This window comes from Mustela nivalis (genome assembly GCF_964662115.1).
Source record: "Mustela nivalis genome assembly, chromosome: X".
Taxonomy (NCBI): Eukaryota; Metazoa; Chordata; class Mammalia; order Carnivora; family Mustelidae; genus Mustela; species Mustela nivalis.
The window spans coordinates 28,607,572-28,630,301 of record NC_139040.1 but is presented as its reverse complement, the minus strand read 5'-3'; the positions used below and the strand labels follow the sequence as shown (position 1 = coordinate 28,630,301).

The 22,730-nt window shown below is 41.4% G+C and overlaps 1 protein-coding gene and 1 long non-coding RNA gene across 3 annotated transcripts in view; one reads left to right on the top strand and one right to left on the bottom strand.

Moving 5' to 3' along the window:
• Positions 1–1,694: 1,694 nt before the first annotated feature.
• Positions 1,695–6,940, bottom strand: C1GALT1C1 (C1GALT1 specific chaperone 1). The gene is made up of 2 exons (XM_082716276.1): positions 6,805–6,940; positions 1,695–4,554 (listed from the first exon to the last, which is right to left on the bottom strand). Exon 2 carries the CDS (start codon positions 4,547–4,549, stop codon positions 3,593–3,595), a length of 957 nt encoding a protein of 318 aa, XP_082572402.1. The 5' UTR covers positions 4,550–4,554; positions 6,805–6,940; the 3' UTR covers positions 1,695–3,592.
• A 170-nt stretch (positions 6,941–7,110) lies between these two features.
• Positions 7,111–22,730, top strand: part of LOC309855736 — an 89,644-nt gene continuing 74,024 nt past the window's right edge. The window contains exon 1 of one of the 2 annotated variants that reach the window (XR_014306966.1): positions 7,111–7,225. This is a non-coding gene — a long non-coding RNA (uncharacterized lncRNA). Of the gene's footprint in view, positions 7,226–7,290; positions 7,470–22,730 lie in introns of those variants that run through there. The other variant, XR_014306967.1, reaches the window with a different exon arrangement.

The window sequence follows — 22,730 nt, the reverse complement described above, 5'->3', positions numbered from 1 at the left end:
TCCTGTTAAGGCTTTGGCCAAATTGCCAGCAATAGCCTCATCAAATGTGGCCGTTCTTGCATGGAATCAGTGAAACAACAAAGGAAACAAGAATTATGTGGATTAAAATATGTAGCACTTATCAAATTGAGGATTTTAAGGTAAAAGGACCATCATATTCCAATAATAAACGATAGCTTGTTTCATTGCTCATGCAGAGCTTACATGAAGTGATTGTTTGACTCCCTGTGTGAATTCTATGAGTTTGCTTCCCACAAAATACCTAGTGTTGAGCTCACAGATAATTAATTTACTCAAGGAATATTTACAGTATACAGGTGCCATATGAATAAAGTTGGATTTGTCTTTTTAAAAAAATTTAATCTCCACACCCAACGTGGGGCTCAAACTCAGTGACCCCTAGATCAAGTCTCATGCTCCTCCCACTGAGCCAGCCAGGAGCCCTAGAAGTGGATTCATCTTTTTCTAAAAAAAGAATTACAGTAGAGACCCCAGATACATACCATCATTTCATACCTTCCAAACAAGTAATTTCCCCCATTGTCTTTTAAATATTTTTTCCTGATACTAGAATTATTGACTGATTATTTTTTAATGAAACTTCGAGGGACTCCTTTGTGGGAAGGTTGGCAAACATTTCTGAATTTCTTTGTATGCCAAAAAAGCGCTGAACTTCTACAAACACAATGCTCTTCACATAACCACTCAGACCTTCATCATTCCAAGTCAGCTGGCAGTAAAAGGAACACAATATTCTTAACAAATGAGGGGAAATTAGTGGTACCTCATCACTAGACTCTGTGCTTTCAGTAACTTTCCTAATCTGGTGTGGCCCGCTTTAAGAAAGCTCAGTAGATGGGTTTAAATGCCTTACAGAAAAACCTGGGCATTAAAATTCAGATTGGATACATAAGCAACCTTTTAGCTACATAAAACCCAAAAAGCCAAGGGGTCTAATCTATATTTTCCCCCAAACCCAATGTTTTAATTTGGAGAAAGAAGATGTAGTGATGTTGTGATGTAGTGTAGTGATGTAGTAGATGTAGTGATGACACAAGGAGATGGCCTAGGGCCTGTGAAAAAGTCAGGTTGTAGTTCAAGATACCCAGGAAAAGAAATACAACTTTTAAAAGAAAAATTAAATAAAAAAAAAAAACGATTTTATTTATTTGAGAGAAAGACGGAGTACAAGCTGTGGTGGGAGGGAGACAGAAGGAGAAGCAGACTCCCCCTGAGCCCAGAGCCTGGCCTGGAGCTCAATTCCCAGACCCTGAGATCATGATGTGAGCCAAAGACAGCCGCTTAGCTGAGTGATCTAGGCACCCCTAAACTTTCTCTTTCACATCTCATCCAGTGGATCTCACACTTCTGGAACTGGTTAGGCCTGTGCTGTCCAATGTGGTAGTCACTAGCCATTTGTAAAATACATTCACAACCATGATTAATTTCCACTAACCTCCACTCTTTGCAATTCTTTCCCCAGTAACAGGTAACATTAGGGTTACAGTTTTTGGCTACTGAATACACAATGATCAAATCTATAACCATGACCCCAGTAGTACTGTTTTCTGTATTACCGAATCAGACTCTACCTACAAGACTGGGTACAAATAAATTTAAAGAGATAGCATGTTAAGACAAGTAACATTTCATAAACAAATACTTGTGTATAAAAATACAACCAAGAACATCAATTTGGTTTATTATAATTATTTAAAAAGATTTTATTTTTGAGAGAGCATGAGTGGGGGAAAGCAGTGGGAGAGGAACAAAGCAGGCTCCCTGTTGAGCGGGCCCCCGCCCCCGACAGAGGGCTAGATCCCAGGACCCTGAGATCATGACCTGAGCTGAAGCAGATGCTTAACCGACTGAGTCACAGAGATGCCCCTTAAAAAAAAACAAAAAACAAAACTTAAGTAATCTCTACACCCAGTATAGGCTCAAACTCACAATTCCAAGATAAAGAGTTACATGCTCTACCAACTGAGCCAGCCAGGCACCCCTGAGGAGCACCAATTTGGTTTAAAAAGCAATTGTTGTTACCTTACCATCCACCAGGAACTCAAACAATGGAATGTATTCTGATATATTTATTACAATTATATCTCGATACACTAATGTAATTGAAAGTGATAAATGCATAATTCTTTAAAATATATTGTTGTTGGGGCAAGGTGACACTTATAAGTTGGGGACATTCAGGGAGATGCTGTTTATCATTTTACTTACACTGAACATGACTTGATCTTTATTAGTTGCATCTGAGACCATATAGAGTGCATGATAAAAAGTTTCATTATTTTTTAAAATTAATAACACTTCATTTTAACCAAAAGCCCCAATAAGGAAAATCAGATAAAATTTTTAAAAAGCACTTCATGCACTGATGATCGATAATTTGAAGCCTGAGGCCCTCTTGAGGAAATTCTCTTCCTGGTTTGTAAAAGCTGTGGGAGACCATTAACATCATGAGGCCAGTTTCAGGAAACATTGATCTCTAATATGTCATGGTCTCACACCCTGTGGGGGGGGCTTATGGATTTTACTTAATATAGCATGTACAGTCCCAATTATAGGACAATTGAGCAGCAAATATTTCATACATTTATAATGCCAAGAGCTGTTGTATTCATCCCTAGATAAAGCTTTCTGGGTAGCCACTGAAATTAGGCAAAGGGTATGGTCCAAGATGAATGGTGAGGTTGGGGCCTCCGCACCTGAAACCACTGGATATGATTGCAACTATGAATATGGGGAAAATCTCAGAATTTGAACAGGTGAACAAAGATCAGACGCCACTCAGGTAAGTCAAACTTCCAGACCATTAAAACAAGTTCTTGAAAGGAGACTTCCACAGAACTCATTTGCCCAGCAAAGTAAAGAAATTTCAACAGATATAGATTCTTCATAGTGACCACTTCAATTTCAGTGTCTGCACAGAGAAGTATTGTATCAGACAACTTGTATATGCTGAGGAATGTCACTAAATTAGCTCCTGGGAAAATGATTAACCTTTATAGGTAATTTTCACTTTTCCTCTCAGGGACAGAATTCAACTTTCACGTCAACATTAGTTTTGGGAACGAATTTCCTTTGTTGCTTGGTTGTGTATTTCGAGAAAGCAAATCCATGAGCACTTGCAGAGGCTTAGAACATGGACCAGCATTACAAGTAATGGAAACACATAGCTCAAAGTTTTACTGTAATCACAAATTCACAACTAGAGACTGTATTTGCATATCTTAGAAAGCTAAAAAGACATGTTAAATTTTTTAACCAATCAGCAAAAATATGTGCCACAGATTCATAATTTAGGATTTATCACATAAATATATTTATAAATATACCTTTTATTTGCAAAATTAGCCTTAAAACATTTTTTCCAATATGTTTGAAATTTTCATGTGTTTTAAGGAAAAAAAACCCCACCCTCTTCAAAAATGCACCACTAAACTTCAATGTTCAATTAAACCAGTGTCACCAAACTAAAAAAAAAAAAAAACATACTGTATGTTGGATATGTAGTTGTAACTACAAATAGTGACAACACCTGTCCTATACGGTGATCATATACATGCTCTTCTTTCACTTCTCAGTCATTGTCAGAACCATTTGGAGGTAAGAAAACCAACGCATCATGGAAAATATGCCCAAATGCCCTAAGACGGTACACCCCATACATCATCACATGCATCTGATTAGGAGTCAGTCCATTAAAAGTAACAGCCATATCTGAACAGCATCCTTCTACAACAAGGTTGGGGTGATTAGACATTGCCTCTTTAATAAAAAGCCCAACGGATTTGGTGTTAAATACATCCTTTCCTTCCGAATCTTCTGCATTTTCTGCAAACACTCCAGCATATTTCAGGCAGACTGCTAGCTGCTTATCCTCTGATATCTTCCAAATCATCCCTCCCTGTTCAGGACACTTTTCAGGGATACCGAGAAGGCTGTTAAGCCTTTTCATTGATTCTATACTTAAGACGATGCCTCCTTCAACACTCACATATTCAAGGTCTCCAGATTTTATAGTGTGACCTAGATAGAAAGGTTGTGATGGATCCTTTTTTAACAAAAAATATTTTAAGTTTTCCATAATAGCAAACATAGTGGGGCGTGCAAGAAAGAACCAGTTGTATTGGTCTCTGTATTTATCAAAGGCATATTTGTAAGCCTTTCTCATCATTAGCCACATGTCATCTGTTTCCATGTTAATTGACTCAAACACTTTAACATTTTCAGAACTGAAGAACTCGGCTTTGTCACAGTGTTTGGTCCAAGTCTCTCTCACTGCAGCCCAAAGACTCACATCTTTGGGTTTTACAAGGATGATACAGTATACCCGAAAGCTCTTACTGAGCTCCATGCGTTCATCCTCTGAAATTTTCAAGATATCTTCTTTATTAGGCGCTTGTAGGTGATGATGCTTATGCTGGTGCCTTCTATCTCCATGACCAATCCTAATGTGTCCTAGCATAGTGATCAAGGCACAGAAAATGCTTCCAAGCATCATACCCTTCAAAAATGAACTGCTTTCAGAAAGCATTTTTCCTATAAAAAAAAAGAAAAAGATCCTTAGGATACTTAATAGAAAAGGATTAGTCTAGCAATTTGATTTGGTATACCTTATATACTTACATTTTGCTCTTAACATAAAAAATGTTCCTAAATTTGAAATCAAGTTAGTTGCACAGAATGCCAATACTAAGAAGTCTAAGAATCTTTAGCTTCCAATGGTATCTGACCACTCTTCTGTATAAACTGGAACTTTACAACAACACCTCTGTGCACTAGAATTTTCTGTGAGGCCATTTTTGCACTTATTCTATGGGGATTTAATTAACGGAGTACTAAATCAAAACATTAACCCTAGAAACCAATGTTAAAGAGGTTGTCAGTCCATCATTCTCTTTGAAGGAATTTCATTTCACAAGCTTGCACAATTTAGATACTTCTGTAGATGTAAATGGACTTTACATGGAAACCTTAAATTGAACAGATAAAACCACCTACAATTAGCAAATCACCAATGGTATCTGTGCTGGCATTTCTGTTCTTAACATAGTGCTTTATTTAGCTGATGGCTGCTGTCCTTAGGTGTTTGAGTACATCTATAGCAAATTTCTTGAGATTGATACATGTTCATATTACTCTTTTCATTCCTAAGACTAAAGGGCTTCCAATACAGTATCCCAGTCAACTTGTGTAATAAAAGCCCATAATGAAAATAGTTAAATTATTTGGATGAGAACTGACTCAATATAGGCATATCTGGGGAACCACTAATGAACATTTTATTTCCTCCAAAGGCATTTTCTTATTCTTTGGGGAAGTAAAAAGGGAAAGGTCTACACTTTTTTTTTTAAAGATTTTATTTATTTATTTGACAGAGATCACAAGTACACAGAGAGGCAGGCAGAGAAAGAGGTAGAAGCAGGCTTCCCACTGAGCAGAGAGCCCGATGCGGGGCCCGATCCCAGGACCCTGGGATCATGACCCGAGCCGAAGGCAGAGGCCCCAACCCACTGAGCCACCCAAGTGCCCCAAGGTCTACACTTTGATTTCAATTAGAAATTAAAAGAAAAGCCAACCTTAAATACAACTGTTGAGATTTCCCAATCTCCTATCTCCACAAGAAATGTTCTACTGAGCTCCTTAGATTTTCCCCTTGGCCTCTTAAAGTTCAAAGAAGCCTTAGAAGCTACCTAGTATCACTTCTCCCATTTTACAGACAAGCAAAGAGAGGGTCCAGAGATTAAGTAACTGACCCAAAGTCACACAATCAGGGGTAGAACTGAACCAGAAATCAGATCTCCTCATATCAGTGTAATGCTTTTCCTATTACAGAATAATGATCTAAAGAGTGCTTCCACTCATATTGCTGGAAATTTAGTAGATGAGTTACCGAATAACCTTGTTTTCTTATGAATGAAAAAAGTGTGGAATTTGTAACCATAATTGACATTTTACACCCATCTTATCATCCTGCTATAAGGAAACCACGCCTTGGTTTTCTTCTAGAGGAAATGGACTTTGACTTCTATTAGAAGGCCAAGGTGCTTGGCAGAATAATTCCTGAATGAGGGTGGGGGTGGGCAAAGAGGCAGGATGGTTTTCCTGTGTCACCTAGAACTTGGTCAAAAAACAGCTCTACGGAAGGAAAAGAACTGATAGAAAGCAGGCTCTGCTTAATATCAGAACTATAAGATGAACTCTAAAAGTAATTTATATAGGACTTTGATTATTTCTGGCCCATATACGATAACTCACACGTGTCTCTTAAGCTTGAGAACAGCATTCAGAATTCTCCCTGACGGGGATACTATTCATGGATCATATGCACAAATTACTCGGAGTAGATTTTTTTTCCATTGGGGGGGCAAAAAAAAAAGTAACCCTGGAGATGTACGTGATAGGATATTTGGTGCGGAGGAGAGGGAAACTTAAAACTGCAGACGGGCACCAATGAGGCAAAAACTACCAGAGTGGTTTCTGCGATGGCAACTTTTTAGAAGATGAAGATAGTTGGGTAGAGTATGGAAAAGGCAGGAGGACGAAATAGAGAACAAAAATGAGAGGGAGGATGTGGTCACCTCAAAACCCCACCGAGGGGCCAAGGCAGCGCCCCCACGCAAGCGACTCACTCTCCTCCACTAACTACTGCTCCCACGGCACCTGCCCGGGTACCCCGCGTGGTGCATGATGGGACCCGGCCAGAGCCCAGGCCTTCCCCCAGGAGAGGGGCGGGGTCAGGCCGCTCCCGGGTCCGCACAGGATGCTGGCCGAAGCCCCAGCACTCACCGGCGTCTAGAACGGCTCAGGGGCGGGAAAGCGCAGCTGCGCACGGCTTTCCTCTCACGTTCGCGCGCCACCCGGTTACGCTGCCGGTCGGGCTGCTCTAGATGCAGGGGGTGTCCTCTCGATGGTTTCACTAAAGGCGGGGAGGGCCCGGAAGTGAGCGCCGCTACCGCGCGGGAGCGAGGCGGGGCAAACGAACTCACCGCCTGGCTAAGCCGCCTGCCCGTGCTGACGTCGGAGGGGCCCGTCCGCACACCGCGCTCCCTTACTCCCCGCTTCCTGCTGAGTTCAGAGCAGCGCGTCTTGCCGGCGTGACCCGTACGCTTGCCTGTATCCAATGGGATGCCGCAGAGGCGTGCGTGCGTACGACCCGCTGACACCGCCCACCTCTTCACCTTCTCGGCGTGGAAACCGCGAGAGCGAGGTAGAGCGTTGATGCTTGCAGCGCTTGTTTCAGGTTTCTCAGTGGTTTCTGTAATATGCTACTGCATCGTTGCACCGTCATATCGATGAGAAGGGTGCGCCACCCAGTATTTCTGGGCTGGAACCAAAATGCAGGCCACTGAAATATTTCTCGAATTACGAGGGCAAGGATTTTCTGTGGTTATTGGAATGGCATCTGAAGCCCCACTGACTGGAATCCAATCCTGTCTTCACCGCGTCCTTTGGTATGCTGGGAAAGTTACTTCACCTCGCTATACCTCAGTTCCCTCCTTTGTAAAGTACAGAAACTATCACGGTAGTGTTCGTAGGAGGTAAATGAGAGTGCATAGGACTCCCATTAGTGCAAGACCAAGCACAGAGTAAGCATTCATTAAATGTTGGCTGTTATTAGTATTTAACCCTGTATCACTAGCACCTAGCCTAGTGTCAGCGCGCAATAGACAGTACATATTTGTGGAATTAATGAATGTTAGAGCTACAGATGAGGACCCCAGGACCAGAAAGGAAAGGAACTTCTTAAAGGCCACACGGTAATTTATGTTGGAAGTGGGACTAGAATCCAGCTTTCCTAATTATAAGTGCAGAACTCTCTGTTAAACACGTGATCTTTTAAAATTCGCTTTTTTTTTTTTGCTAAAAAACACAAATTTCCCCAAATATTTAAAATGTACCGTCACTAGTTTCCATCCAAATAACACTGAGTGGTGGCTTTCCTCGGGCTTGAGTTCTTAAAGATAAATGTTTGAGTATTGACCATGACCCAGTTTAAGTAGACTGAGGTTTCAGGAAGCACTGAAACAATGAACAAATAGATTTTAGGCAATTACTCTCCTGGCAGCACTATCCTAAATTCTGGAGATAGAGAGGCAAACAAAATTGGCCCCCTGCCTTCATAGAGTTCTCAGTCTAGCAGGGAAGAAAGACATTGAGAAATTCATTACAAATAATTATAGTGGTAGTATGCTCTCTGAAGGAACACAAAAGCAAATTTTAGAACTGGAAAGGAATCTAAGACTGGAGTATCTCCACTATATTTTGTTAAGTACTAGATATTGTCACATATATAAATATATATATGTGTGTGTGTATATGTACATAGTTGAGTGAAACAAGTTGCAGAACAGTGTGTATAGTATGATTATACTTTGGTGTAAACAAAATTTTGTATATGTGATCTGTTTGTATGAGCAGGGAAAGTTGTGGAAGACTCAGCAGGCTGTTAATACTGATTATATTGAGGTGGAGGTGATGAGCTTTGTCTTTATACATCCTCATATTGAATTGTTTCACTGGTTCTAACAAGCAATTGTTACTTTTTAATTGGAAGAAGAGCCATTAAAGGGATCTTCAAGATTATAGGGACAAAAAATAGAAGAGGGGAAGTTACTAATGAAAATACCTTTTGTGGGGTGCCTGGTGGCTCAGTCGGTTGAGCATCAGACTCTTGGTTTCCTCTCAGGGCATGGTTTCAGGGTCAGTGAGATTGAGTTTCTCCTTGGGCTCTGTGCTCAGTGGGGAGTCTGCTGGAGGTTCTCTCCTTCTGCCCCTCCTCACTGCACTCTGTCTAAAATAAATAAATCTTTAAAAAAAATACCTTCTTATTTTATTATTTTCTTTTAAAAAATATTTTATTTATTTATTTGACAGAACACAAGCAGGGGGAGGAGCAGAGGGAGAGGGAGATGCAGGCTCTCCCTTGAGCAGGGAGCCCGACATGGGGCTCAACTGTGGGGGTGGGGTGGGGGCTCGATCCCAGGACCCTGGGATCATGAACTGAGCTGAAGGCAAATGCTTAACCACTGAGCCATCCAGGTGTCCCTAAAAAAGTACCTTCTTAAAGAGTGCAGAGAACCAGTCTGTCCTTGCAAAAAAAGGACCAAGAAGGGAGAGATTGAAATGGCACACAGAATTCAGAGACTGACAAGGTTACAATTTAAAATGCCACTTCCTGGGGCGCCTGGGTAGCTCAGTCCTTAAGCCTCTGCCTTTGGCTCAGGTCATGATCTTAGGGTCCTGCGATTGAGCCCCGTACTGAGCCCCACATCAGGCTCCCTGCTCAGTGGGAAGCCTGTTCTCCTTCTCCCACTCCTGCTTGTGTTACCACTCTTGCTGTCAAAAAAAATAGATAAAATCTTAAAAATAAAATAAAATGCCACTTCCTGATGCAGGAAGATATACCAGACTGGAAGTACTGATACAGTATGCTCTGAAATAGAATAAACCATGGAATTTCTAACACCAAAGGCACTGTTAATGGGAAGTTGTCAGAGAACCCAGTTCTTTACTTAAAGCAGAGCTGAAATTTACTTAGCATTTGTAGTGAAGTTAGTAAGATGATTGGCTTGTAGTTAAATAATTTAAAATCCAATTACCGATTATTTAAAATAAAGATTTATTTATTTGAGAAAGAAATTGAGAACACGGGCCAGCTTGTGGCGGGGGTGGGGGGAGGCAAAGGGAGAAGAGAATTTCAAGCAGACACTGAGTATGAAGCACAACACAGGGCTTGATCTCAGGACCTGAGATCATGACCTGAGCAGAAACCAAGAATCAGACGCTTAACCAACCGTGCCACCCAGGTGCCCTTGGTGATTGCATTTTTAGAACACCACTGCACATTTGTAGCCCTAATTTAGAAATACATGCAATTAGTATCTATTAAAATTAAGAATATTTATACTCTTGGCCCAGCCAACCTACTTCTTATAATCTCTCTCCCAGAAATTAAAGCACCAGAATGTAAGGCTAAATGTAGAAGGGTAAATGCATTGTTGTCTATAGTAGCAGAGGTAGGAAACATCCATCAATAAGAGAAATGGTTGAATTAATTATAATGTATCAATATAGAGGGATATTAAGCATAAGACAAACAGCTTATTTCACTTACCTACACTAAACACTTCACTAAACACATTAGCCTACACCTTGTGCAGAAGATTGCTTTCGAATTTGGTTGTCCCCATGTACCCAGCACTTGAAGCAAGACTGCATTTAAAACTGACAATACTGCATTTTTGATAAAGACATCCTGTCAAGTGCATGCATTATTTAGCATGAGAAGTCATTAATTTCTAGTAATGGCAATTTATTTGCATGTGAGCACTCAGATTTTCAAAATCTGTCCAAAGGCCTTTGGGAAATTAATATGACTTTCTACACAGTTCACTGGAATATGTCATATTGAAGAAAACCCAAGGTGGATTGTTTTCCACATAGCATCTTTTTGGAGGGTTAAATATGTCTTATGTGTTTACCCAAATTAATTTCCTGTAATACATACCTCTTCTTCCCACACTTTCACAACTGTTCATCTTCAATAAACAAATTCCCTTGTCTGGGCAAATTAATTATTGTTTCCATTTGAGTATAGTTTGGTCCCTAAATGAATCTCATTTGTGTTTTCAGGCATATTCATGCTTGTAATCTCATTTCCAGAATGTTTTTCCATTTGATGGCCATCTGAGAGCTTTCTTAAAAAAAAAAAAAAAAAACCATTTGCCTGCCAACAGATACATATTAAGTATTTACAGTATGTCAGTCACTGTGCTAGGTATTGCTTCATTTAAAAACTTTTTTATTATGGGAAATTTTAAACACACACAGAAATAGAAGAGTGTAGTGAAATCAAATGTACTTTTGAGGAAGCTTCAACATCATGAGTTCACGGCCAGTCTTGTTACATCTATATCTCATCCCCTTCCCTCCCTTCCAAATTACTGTGAAGGACCTTTAGGACATCATATGATTTCAACCACAGACATTTCAATGTGTATCTGTAAAAGATAGCTTCTTTAAAAAAAAAAAACTCACAATTGGGGTGCCTGGGTGGCTCAGTGGGTTAAGCCTCTGCCTTCGGCTCAGGTCATAATCTCAGGGTCCTGGGATCGAGCCCCGCATCGGGCTCTCTGCTCAGCGGGGAGCCTGCTTCCCTTCCTCTCTCTCTGCCTGCCTCTCTGCCTACTTGTGATCTCTGTCTGTCAAATAAATAAATAAAATCTTTAAAAAAAAACTCACAATATAACTAGACAACTGAAAAATTAATGATTTTTAATGTAATCAAACATCTAGTGAGTATTCAAATTAGTATGTTTCTCAGTCCTTTGTGTTTCTTATAAATGGGTAGGATTTCCAGGGCACTTGGGTGGCTCAGTCAGTTGAGCGTCTGCCTTTGGCTGGGATCAAGCCCTGAATCAGGCTTCTTGCTCAGTAGGGTGTCTGCTTCTCCCTCTTCCTCTGCCTCTCCCCCCTGCTCATGTGCGCTCTCGCTCTCTCTCTCTCTCTCTCTCAAATCTGTGAATAAAATCTTTAAAAAACAATAAAGTAGGATTGCCATATTTAGCAAATAGAAACACAGGGTACTAGGTTAAAATTGAATTTCAGATGAACAATGAATACTTTTTTGTAAAAGTATGCTCCAAGTATAATGCATGGGACATATTAAATATTGCACAGAACATGCTTATACTAAGAAAATTATTTGTTGTTTATCTGAAATGCAACTTTAATTTGGTGTCCTAAATTTTATCTGGCAACTGTGACCCTAATGTAAAAGCTTTGTTTGGGGGCGCCTGGGTGGCTCAGTGGGTTAAGCCTCTGCCTTTGGCTCATGTCGTGATCTCAGGGTCCTGGGATCGAGCCCCACATCCGGGTCCCTTCTCAGCGGAGAGCCTTCTTCTCCCTCTCCTTCTGCCTGCCTCTCTACCTACTTGTGATCTCTCTCTCTGTCAAATAAATGAATAAAATCTTTAAAAAAAATTAAAAAAATAAAAGCTTTGTTTGATTCAAGTTCCATTTGGGGTGTGATAGGGGGCAAAATTAACTTCATAGTTGGTGAATGTGTGCTTACTTCAGGAGCCATATAATGTCTGGTTGTTTCTGTGATAATAGCTGCATTGATGCTTGATGCCTAGATCTGTAAATCATTAGGGTTATAATATGGCGATCTTCTAATTTTCCAAAGCATATTTTTCCACCTTTTTTTTTAAAAGATTTTATTTATTTATTTGACAGAGAGAAATTACAAGTACACTGAGAGGCAGGCAGAGAGAGAGAGAAGGAAGCAGGCTCCCTGCTGAGCAGAGAGCCCGATGCGGGACTCGATCCCAGGACCCTGAGATCATGACCTGAGCCGAAGGCAGCGGCTTAACCCACTGAGCCACCCAGGCGCCCCTCCACTGTTTTTTAATTTAAAAATTTTTAAACTCTAAGTCCATTGTGGGGCTTGAACTCAGGACCCTGAGATCAAGAGTTGCATGTTCCAAGGACTGAGCCAGGTGCCTCTCAATGCGTACCTCTTTTTTAAAGGACTAATTTCTTTTTAAAAAAAAATTATTTATTTGTCAGAGAGAGCTCACAAGCAGGGGGATCAACGGGCAGAGGGAGAAGCAGACTCTGTTGAGCAAGGAGCCTGATGTGGGACTCAGTCCTAGGACCCTGGGATCATGACTTGAGCCAAGGGCAGATGCTTAACTTACTGAGCCACCCAGGCGCCCCTTTCAAGACATATTTTTAACAGGAACTTTGGTGTAGTGACTAAGAGGTCAGTTTTGGGCATAGGAAAGACTTGGCTTGAGCTTTGGCTCACCGGTTTTCGAGCTGTGTGACCTGGGGCAAGTTAGTTCACTCCTCTCAGCTTCAGCTTCAGCATCTGTAAAACAAGACCCATAATAGTACCTATCTCAAATGATTTTGAGGGGCTCAAATGAGTTAAGGTATGTGGAGGATATATTTTATTTTTTAAAAGGTTTTATTTATTTGAGAAAGAGAGTGAACATGAGCAGGGGCAGTGGGAGGGGGCAGAGGTAGAGGGAGAAGCAGACTCCCTGGTGGGTAGAGAGCTAGATGTGGGGCTAGATCCCAGGACCTGAGATCATTACCCTAGCTGAAGGCAGACTCTTAATTGACGGAGCCACCCAGGTGCCCCTGTCGCTATTTGGAGGATTTAGAACAGTGCCCAGTAGACAGTAGATGCTCATAAGAGCTAGCTAGTATGAGACTCTAGAAGAATTATGGCCTTTGGAATTCAGCATTTTTTAATATTAGAAACTTAACCTTCCCTTCAGCAGTTAAGGTATATTTTCACATTAATAAAAACAGTAAAGATGTATTGAGTGAATAGCCTCTCATATTTGTCCAATACTTTGCAGTAAAAAAGGCCTTCTTCACATGGATCCCTTTCTCATTTGATCCTTACACAGCCTTTTAATGGGAAGGACTGGTCTTACCTGTTTTTTACATTCGAAGAATGTTAGGTTTACAGATGATTTGCTTAATGTATAGCACAGCTAAAAAGTCACACAGTAGAGCAGGGACTGAGATTTAGCCCAAGACTTAAAAAAAAAAAAATATATATATATATATATATATATATATATATATATATATATATATATATATATATAAAATTTATTTATTTGACAGAGAGAGAGCCAGAGAGGACAAGTGGAGGGAATGGCAGAGGGAGGGCGAGAAGTAGGCTCTGCACTGAGCAGGGAGCCCTACATGGGGACGGATCCCAGGACCCTGGGATCATGACCTGGGCTGAAGGCAGGTGCTTAACCATCTGAGCCACCCAGGTGCTCCAGCCCAAGACTCTTTTGATGGAAAACATGAAGCGAGCACAATTACGTAGTTCTCCCTCTGTGTAATGCTTTCATTTCTTGGCTCCGGTGACATCACTATCTTGTTTTCTTTTTCAGCTTTTCACTTCTTTCTCAAACTACTCCCATCCCCATCCCAGGGGGCTCTTTTCTTCCTGAATGTAGTTGTTCCCCAAGGCTTTATCCTTGAGCCATTCTTATTGCTATATTCTCCTTCTATGGTATCTACTCAGCTTCATTTATTCAAATAGCTTCATCATCCCTCTGGGAAGATGATTTCTAAATCTGTATCCCTGACCTCTACCTCTTCATTTGAGTTTTGGACCTGAAATTTTAGTTGCCTGTTTGATATGTCTACATGGCAGTTTTAGACAGAATCTTACACTCAGTGGGTCTTGTTTATCTGGATTCTGATTTTAGCCAATCAATTATAAATAAACAAGGAGAGGAAATTTGGATACTTATCGATGACATTAAGTATTTGATGATTAATTTCTTTTAGGTAAGATAATTCTATGTTTCTATGTTAAGAATATCTTTTAGAAATACATACTGAAGTGTTTATGGATGGTATCATGTATCTGAGATTTATTTCAACATAATCTTGTTGGGGAAAGGAGGAATAGGTAAGGGTATTGGTAAAACAAGATTGGCCATAAATTGATAATTGTCGAGCTAGGTAATGGGTATATGGGACTTCACTATCCTATTTCCTTAATTTTTCTCTATGTTTGAAAATTTGTATTATAAAAAATTTCAGGGGCACCTGGGTAGCTCAGTGGGTTAAAGCCTCTGCCTTTAGCTCAGGTCCTGATCTCAGGATTGTGGGATCAGTTCTCTGCTCAGCGGGGAGCCTGCTTCCCTGCCCCCTCTCTCTGCCTGCCTCTCTGCCTACTTGTGATTTCTGTCTGTCAAATGAATAAATAAACTCTTTAAAAAAAAAATTTCAAGGGGCACCTGGGTGGCTTAGTCGGTTGAGCGTCAGACTCTTGGTTTTAGCTCATCTCATGATCTGAGGATTGTGGGATCGAGCCTCCTGTTGGGAGCCACACTTATCTCAGAGTCTGAGATTCTTTCCCTCTCTGTCTCCCTTCCCCTTTGCCCCTCCTCCCACTCTCTCATTCTCTCTCTCTCTCTCTCAAATAAAACCTTTAAAATTTTTTTTTAAAGATTAGATAGGTCCCAAACCAAATTGATCAACCTCGTCTACATCTATCTCCTGACCATCATTTTCCTATTAATGTCCCCTATCTTCCCAGTCACTTATTATGAAAACCCAAAGCTCTCTTGGTTTCCTCTTCCCTGACCTCTGCACCCAGTGAACCGGTAAGTTAGGCTGAAACTCCTCTCACAGTGAATCCTATTTCTTCTTTCTTTTCCATTCAAACTGCTATCATTCTCCTAAGTCCTTCATTACTTCTTGCCTAAATCCGTGTCCTAGCGTTCAAAAATTTCTCCTCATTTCCGGTCCCACCTTCCTTGGTATATGTAAAGCATCTAGCATAGTGCTTGGTACTTAGCCCCTTCTCCCTTCTTCCTGAATCGTGAGCCATCTCCCTTACTGCTGCCTGCTGGACCCTGTGATAACTGTCTCCCTTCCCTGAGGCGACTGCTCCTCTCCGCTCGCCATTGCCTCCCTCCTCTCCCTTCCTGGCTCCCGCAGCCTCTCTGCTGCCACCACTCCTCCCCAGCTGCCGGGCTTTGTAGAGAAGCGTGTCTGAACAAAGACTGATTTCTCAGTTCCAAAGTTAGATAGGAGAGCAGAATTTTTCCTAGCTGTAGGTGAGTGGGCCTTTACATCCAGACAAAACAGGCATACTAAGTGTGAGTAAAAGAGAAGCAGGTTTTAAAGCTGCCTTTTTCCCCTCCAGCTCAGTGGAGAAGAAAGGGGCGGATGTCCAGTCCAGATGGATCAGCTTCTAGATCCAGGCAGGGTCAGGTAAATGCTGATGGCAAAGAAGGATCTGGGTGGATAATATTGTAGCAAGCCGGGGGCTTCTGGAGGAAACACAAACTCGCCTAGTCTGGCCAAGGGAGGAAGAGCACAAACTGCCTCCCATGGGCCTCCAAGGGGCAACATCAGCAGTGTGGATTGGGTCAAAGTCGTGTGGCTCAGGCCTGTCCTAGGCAGATGGCTATGGTACCCTTGCTTTTGGGCGCCTGCCTGGGTGTCGTTCTCTGTGTTATGGAGAGCAGCAGCCAGGCTTCCAGGTGCTGGGTTGATCAAACGCAAGGAACTTTCATCCTTTAAAAAGAAAATGCTATAAGTCAATCACATTCTTACATTTTAAGCCTAACACTTGCGATGAAAACCAAGCTGCAGTATTATAATCAACATGCATCCGCCTATTTTATATTTAAGGCCCACAGGCTTCAACTAATTTAGGGGACCATCTGGTGAGAAAGAGAGAAAGTCTCATTACAAAGTGGCATTTGTTTGCAGGCTAAGCCCTCAAAAGAGATTGTCCTGGGGACCCTGACAAATGTCCTGTGCCACTGCCCAGTGCTCCCAAGCCCACTGCTTAGGGAGAAAGAGCACGACTTTGGAGTCACATACGATTGAATTCCTCCTCCAGCATTCACAGACTGGGTGCCTGGAGCCACAGGATTTCTGACGTTTTGAGTTTCCTCAGTTTCCTCATATGTAAAATGGGAATTCAGTTGTACCTGAAATTGTTGGGAAGATAAAGGAGATCAAGTGTCAGAGGCAGCCCAGAAGTATTGCTTCCTTTTGCGAGACCCATAACTTAATTCTCCATCTTATTCCCTCTGAACCTTGCTCTTCTTGCCTTCTTTGCTTAATACCCACTTTCTCATGCATAGACATAGCATACTTTTAAACAGATCTTTTTAAAAAATGTATTTATTCGAGAGCACCTGCATCCCTGTGTGCACAAGTTGGGGGAGGGGCAGAGGGAGAGACTCTTCAAGCAGACTCCCCGCTGAGCACAGAGCCCAATGGGGGTCCTTCTAAGGACCTGTGACATCATGTCCTGAGCCGAAACCAAGAGTGGAAAGCTCAACCAACTGAGCCACTCAGGCGCCCCTAAACAGATCTCTGAACAAAAGCTCCAAAAATATATTTTTTTGTTCTAAAGCTGTTATTTGCTCACCTCTCCAGAAGGTGAAGAAGTGAAACGGAATTGCCCTGGAATGCATGGGTCAGAAGGCAATTTTGCCTCTTCTGCAGAATGCTGAACAAATGTGTTCTCTAAGTCTCCCTGTCCCGTGTTCCCATAGTTGAAAGGAGAAAGGATTAGATCATTAGATCAGTTAGCTGGGACAAATGCCAGTTGCGGCTTAGGGGTGGGAAGAGCGAGAGTTGGGGAGCAGGTTGGTTAGAGATGGGGAATCTGGGAAGGGGGAATGCGTTTAGATTCTGACTAGATAACTGCTACTGAGGTGACAGCTTTATTTCAAGTGAGACTATGAATTTGGCTGTATTCCTAGTGAGAAGCCAATGCTCAAAATTTCCTCTAAATCAAGAAACGAAATTAAAAAGTGATGATTGAGATTGGCAGAATGTAATTGCTGAAGATGAGTAATGGATACCTGGAACTTAATTGCATCATTCCTTATACTTTTATGTGTATTTGGAAATATCCAAAATTGGATTTTTTTTTTTTAGTTTATGTGGTAAGTGTGGCACAACAGAGGTGACTCAAGAACTGGGAATTTTGACTTTCCTGTCAGAAAAGCTAGTAGAAGATATTTGGACCAAAAGAATTTCTTAGAGGAGATGTGATTTCTATAATGCTTATCTAGTTAACTGGATTTATTTGAAGGATTAAGTAGCATGCAGATAAAATATTTGGTGGATGTAATATAAGTTGACCCCATGAAACTTTTTTTTTTTTAAGATTTTATTTATTTGACAGGCAGAGATCACAAGTAGGCAGAGAGGCAGGCAGAGAGAGAGGAGGAATCAGGCTCCCCTCAGAGCAGAGAGCCCGATGCGGGGCTTGATCCCAGGATGCTGGGATCATGACCTGAGCCGAAGGCAGAGGCTTTAACCCACTGAGCCACCCAGGCGCCCCGACCCCATGAAACTTTTTTTTTTTTAGAGATTTTATTTATTTATCAGAGAGAGAGGGAGAAAGCGAGCACAGGCAGATAGAGGCAGGCAGAGGCAGAGGGAGAAGCAGGCTCCCTGCTGAGCAAGGAGCCGATGTGGGACTCGATCCCAGGACGCTGGGATCATGACCTGAGCCGAAGGCAGCTGCTTAACCAACTGAGCCACCCAGGCGTCCCCCCATGAAACTTTTGATGAGATGTCACAATCACTGTTTTAAAGGGAATTGAGTCACTAGTGGACTGTGACCCTCTTCTGAGTAGATGCTGCCTTAGAAATAGGAAACAAAGGTAAAGATAAAGGAGGTTAAGGATATTATTTTGACATTTCAAAAGCATGATTTCTTAGGGATGGGGTGTAGCTAGTTTTTCTTTTTTCTTTTTTTTTTTTTCAAGATTTTATTTATTTATTTGACAGACAGAGATCACAAGTAGGCAGAGAGGCAGACAGAGAGAGAGGAGGAGCAGGCTCCCCGCTGAGCAGAGAGCCTGATGCAGGGCTCGATCCCAGGATCGAGCCAAAGGCAGAGGCTTTAACGCACTGAGCCACCCAGGAGCCCCGGTAGCTAGTTTTTCAAAAGATAAATCTTCACAAAATATCTAAGGCATGCACAGTGAAATCTCCAAGTGGAGATGAAACTGTTGGTGACAATGAAAAGCTTAGTTGATGGGAATAAACTATAAGGAAATCTCATGGCCACAATCACGGGCTCATTACTGAATGACCTAAAGACAATATACATAGGTAATGAACGCATATGTGTTTGACGCTAGAGTAGTTGCTGTGATTGAGTGTGTTACTCCGAAGAACAAGTTTTTCCCCTGCCAGGATTGGCATTTTGGAAGGTATAGGCAGATGTTGTAAGGGACGCCCATGATCCATCCCGTTGGGGGCTGGGAGAGAGTGTAAAGCTAAAATCTAATAGGGAAGAAAAATAGTCTGTCCTCAGAGGCTTTCCTTGTCCAGGGAGAGGGTTGATCAATCAGCCGATGGTGGAAAAAATGAGTCCAAAGCCTCCTTGTCGAGAGGTTTTCCTTTCTGTGTGAGGGAAGGAAAATGAAAACAGCAAGTTCTCAGAGTGGTGACAGTTGCAGGATCCCACACTTCAGGCTGACAGCTGAAGAGGCAAGGTGTACTCCTGACAGGACCCACTACAGAATCTGCAGGAGCCCGTGCAAACTGAAAATGTGGGCCCTCTTATTCATGAATTATTCAGAATTTCAAAATCGTGACAGTAGAATATTAAACAAAACATGGGCTTCTGTAAGGATGGAGCTGTGTAGGATACCACAGGTCGTGTGCCCCTCAAGCCCGTCTTACCCCTGCTGCCCAGGAATAGTGATAGCAAAACTGAAGAAGGCATTCATGGAAAAGTTGTAAGGCAGAAAATCAAGATCATCTAAAATCCCACCACCTGGAAATAACCGTTGTCATCATTTTGCTATATGTCCCCAAGATTTTTTTTAAAAGATTTTATTTATTTGAGAGAGAGAGCACAGGGAAGGGGAGCAGCAGAGGGAGAGGGAGAAGCAGGCTCCCCGCTGAGCAGGGAGCCCACTGTGGGTCTCTATTCCAGGACCCTGGGATCACGACCTGAGCCAAAGGTAGATGCTTAACTGTCTGAGCCACCCCGGTGCTCCTCCCCAAGATTTTTCTACATACATATCCATATGTAGATAGGTATTTATTCATGCAGTTTTTGTACAATGGAAATGGTATATCATACATTCTCTTCTGTAGTCTTTAAAAAAAAAACTTAACTAGGGTGCGCGGGTGGCTCAGTGGGTTAAAGCCTCTGCCTTCGGCTTGGGTCATGATCCCAGGGTCCTGGGATTGAGCCCCGCATCAGGCTCTCTGCTCAGCGGGGAGCCTGCTTCCTCCTCTCTCTCTCTGCCTACCTCTCTGCCTACTTGTGATCTCTGTCTGTCAAATAAATAAATAAAATCTTTGAAAAAAAGCAAACTATATTTTGAGAGCTTTTCATGTGGTAAATACAGATCATTTCAGTCCTGTTGTATAGAGAGAGGTTCCATGATCTATTTAACCAAACCCTATTGTTGGGGGTTTGAGGAGTCTAGAGTTTTCATTATTTCAAATAATGCACATTGAATATCAATAAAGCTGAGTGAGAATTGAATAACTTAATCAGTGCAAAGCACTTCACAGAGTACTTAGCAAAGAGCAAGCTTCTTATAAGTGTTAGTGTCATTTTTATATTGTCAAGTAGCCTTGTATAAAGGTGAACTAATTTATATTCCCAACAGAAGGGTGAGAGGGATTGGTTTTTCTAACTCCTTGGCAGTTGTTTCAATGTTTGCCTTTGCGTATTTCTTTCTTTGTGAATGGACTGTTCATGTTCTTTGCCAGTTTTTCTGTTGGATTCCTCATGCTTTAAAATTTTTAATTGATTTCTGTATTGGTGCTCTCCTTTGTAATATGAATAACAAGTACTTTTTTCCCGTAGGGGTTTTTTTTTAGTGTTTGGTTTTGTTTTAACCTCATGTCAAATAAATAAATAAATATCATGGATGTTTTTAAGTTTAGTGTGGCTAAATCCATCCCGTCTTTTCCTTAGGATTTCTGTCTTAGCTGTCCTCCTTTCAGAAGCCTTTGCCACGGAGCACGTTTAGAATTCAGTGGTGGCGGGGCGCCTGGGTGGCTCAGTGGGTTAAGCCGCTGCCTTCGGCTCAGGTCATGATCTCAGGGTCCTGGGATCGAGTCCCGCATCGGGCTCTCTGCTCGGCAGGGAGCCTGCTTCCCTCTCTCTCTCTCTCTGCCTGCCTCTCCACCTACTTGTGATTTCTCTCTGTCAAATAAATAAATAAAATCTTTAAAAAAAAAAAAAAAAAGAATTCAGTGGTGGGGAAGGCTTTCCTGCCACAGATTAGCTCCAGCAGGTTTCCTCTGAGGCTTTATTCTTCTGGGACATGGTTTTCCCAATTCTGTCAAGGGAATTCACAACATTAGACTACTTTAAATGTATATGAGAGGGGAATACTTTTATTAACTTTAAATCTACTTGTGAAGACACAAGAAGTATTAAAAATAAGTGTTGTCTATCTTCATCCAACCCAGAAAACACTTTTGCTCCTTTTATATTTTCTGCCTTTGTTTGCTTTCTGTGGAGAGTTCTGTTTTTACTGGAGCTATTTTTTTAAAGATTTTTATTTATTTATTTATGAGAAAGATAATGAACAGGGAGGAGGGGCAGAAGGAGAGAGGGAGAGAGAGAGAGAAGCAGACTCCCTGCAGCAGGGAGCCCAATGTAGGGCTGGATCTCAGGATGTGGAGAACATGACCTGATCCAAAGGCAGGTGCTTAGCTGAGCCACCCAGGTGCCCTTCTACTGGAACTGTTCTTTTGGGGATCCAACCAAAGAGAAATTGCATTTCAAATATATTTATTTGGGGTTAGCAGGATATATTTATGTAGTTTCCTATCACTTCTGCATATATTTAAGTTATGGGTGCTGTACCAGTGTAGAAATGACTTGAGGGAACACTTTTAAACCAGTAAGTCTAAAGCTTATCTAAGATTAGTCATTATATAAAAAACTTGACATAGCCCAAAATCTTACAGCTTATATAGACAAGAAATGATATAGAGGTTTTCCCAAATTCGATAGAGGTTTTCCCAAATTTGACAACCCAGAATATATATGTGACATTAATCAGTGATGGGTTGGGAAACCAAGAAAAAACTTTTCTGTACTCTTGGGAAATACTAAATTATTTCCCTGTTCTCTCATTATAGTACAAAAGTGGTATCAGATGAAGAGGTGATCAAAAGATGCAGGCAAAAAATATAGAAAGGATAGCAAGGAGTTGTACCAGTTAATATAAGGAAAAATACTGGTTTTTAAAAATTTTGCATTTGACTCTTGATTTTGGCTTGGGTCATGATCTCGGGGTCATGGGATCAAGCCCTATGTTGGACTCCACGCTCAGCGCCGAGTTTGCTTGTCCCTCTCCATCTGCTCCTCCTCCACTCATTCCCTCTCAAATAAATAAAATCTTTTAAAAAGTACAACATGAGGGATTCTTGTTGTGATGAAAATGTTCTAGATCTTGATTGTGGTGGTTGTTATGCAAGGCTATACATCTGATAGAATTATATAGAGCTAAACACTCACCCACACACAACACCCAGACACAAACGAGTACATGTATAACTGGTGAAATCTGAATAAGCACTGAGGATTGTACCAATGTCAATTTCTTGGTTTTGATATTGCGCTAGAGTTGTATAAGATGCTAACATTGGGGCTACTGAGGAAACAGTGCATGGGACTTCTCTCTACATTCCTTGTAACCTTTGTTGAATGTATAATTATTTCAAAAAAAATAATAGCACAAGTTAGCAGAAGTGAAAAGGATTAAAACTGTTAAACACATTTACAAATGAAAAACTATAAATGGCTACATTAGGGAAGCTGGGAATATTATTACTCTTTGATGTTTTAAGGAAGACAAGTAGTCCTTCTCAGGGAATATTCCATTTAAAAATAGACAATTGCATTGTTTTTTCCCAATTAAAAAAGAATGTTTCTTGTGGAAATTTAGAACATTTAGCTTAAAAAAGGTCATTCATATTCCTATCATTTTGATACAAACATTATTTTCAACATTTAAGGTAAATCTTTTCAGTCTTTGTCTATGCATAAAATTAAAACAAAAATTTTCACAATCAGGGGTGCCTGGGTGGCTCAGTGGGTTGAGCCTCTGCCTTCAGCTCGGGTCATGGTCCCAGGGTCCTGGGATCAAGCCCCGCTTCGGGTTCTCTGCTCAGCGGGGAGCCTGCTTCCCTCCTCTCTC